At 52.1% G+C, this 1,567-nt stretch overlaps 1 protein-coding gene across 1 annotated transcript; it reads right to left on the bottom strand.

Annotated features, from left to right (window-relative positions):
* Positions 1 to 481: 481 nt before the first annotated feature.
* On the bottom strand, positions 482 to 1,567 carry MONBRDRAFT_12886 (uncharacterized protein; the record flags this gene model as incomplete). The annotated part of the gene is made up of 1 exon (XM_001750740.1): positions 482 to 1,567. A coding segment is annotated over one exon (1,086 nt), but the record flags the coding sequence as incomplete, so codon positions are not given.

The following is a 1,567-nucleotide window of genomic DNA, read 5'->3' as shown; positions in this document are numbered from 1 at the left end:
ATGAGAATAGAGGGGCGTTATGAATTTAGGAAGACATGTAAAATAAGAGAGGCATTATGAATTTAGGAAGTCATGTAAAATAAGAGAGGCATTATGAATTTAGGAAGTCATGTAAAATAAGAGAGGCATTATGAATTTAGGAAGTCATGTAAAATAAGAGAGGCATTGTGAATTTAGAAATACATGTAAAATAAGAGGGGCATTATGAATTTGGAAAGACATGTAAAATAAGAGAGGCATTGTGAATTTAGTAAAAAAAGAGGGGCATTGTGGAATTATAGTCAACATGAGAATAGAGGGGTTTGGTGAAACAGGTCTTACGAACCTTGGATTCGCCAACATCGAATCTGCCCCAAATTTGTGTGACAACGCCAGTCAAATAACACGCTCTCTCTCACACTAGCCAACAGAAATTCTTGACGCTAACAACTGCGTCTTAATGTCATCACAAGGAAGGTGGATCATTCCCGGAATTCCTTACACTAGCCCCCAAGTTCACTTGGCAAGTGCCACTACCATGGCCGCGGCAGTGGCATCGAAAACAGCGCCCTTTCATGGCCGGGCAGCAAGAAGGCTGGTGGTGAGCAACCAAGCGGTCTCTGCTGCAGCTGCAGGCCCAGCAGTAGGTGCACATCCATAGCAGAGCCGTGTTAAAGTCGTCTGACTGAATGGGCGCCGATGGTACCATCAACTGTGCTCGTTTGGCCCGCGTCTGGCCCTCGTGTGATACTGGCGCCCCATGTGCTTCACGGCTTGGATGGCGCGCTGTGATGGTCGGTTGCATCATGGAGCACACATTACAAGCCGGCGCTCCTGCGGCTGCACAAATGTGGCCCTCACCATCCAGCAGCGAACCAAGCTCAAAGGTGAGGCAGCGCTTCATGCTTGCAAATGGCTGCAGATCTTCCGAAATCGCTGTGCCTCGTGGTATCCATAGCGTGGCCTCGCCACCCCGTCGGTCGCGGCCAGCCCGGCCAAAGGCCTGCGACAAGGTATAGCCGTTGTAGCCGCTGCCAAACCAGATCACCTTCCGAACGTTGGGCATGTCCAAGCCCGCGCCCAAGCAGCTTGTGGCCACCAAGACCAGACTCTGCGTGCCGCTCCTCCACTGCTCAAGAGCGGCTCGTGTGTCTTCGGCTGACATGTCAGCATCCACGGCCAGCGACTGCTCGTGACCCAACGTGCGTGCCAATTGAGTCGACAATGCCTCAACCTGCTTCTTCGTGTCACAAAAAATCAGCATGCGATCCACGCGGCCCTCTTGCTCCAACAGGTCGTAGTGGTGTTTCACAAACTTCTCAAGTGCCTTTGTTGTTCCTTGTTGCACCCCTAGCCGAAGATCGGTTCGCATGGTCGGCATACGAAAGGTCTGGTACGAAGCGTCCTCCGTGCAATCCAGCTGTTGGAGCAGAGCCCGCTCATCTTTGGGGCAAAGCGTGCCAGTCAGGCCCACACACTTGACAGGTGGGTCTTGGCAAAGATGGTCCAGCCGGCCTGGGCAGCGAACAAGACTGTCTCGATAGCTGGTGTCCACGAGCATTGTGTGAACCTCGTCCATCACCAGCAT

The sequence above is a fragment of the Monosiga brevicollis genome, genomic scaffold (assembly GCF_000002865.3).
Source record: "Monosiga brevicollis MX1 MONBRscaffold_47 genomic scaffold, whole genome shotgun sequence".
Lineage (NCBI taxonomy): Eukaryota > Choanoflagellata > Craspedida > Salpingoecidae > Monosiga > Monosiga brevicollis.
This window is presented reverse-complemented; position numbering and strand designations above follow the sequence as displayed.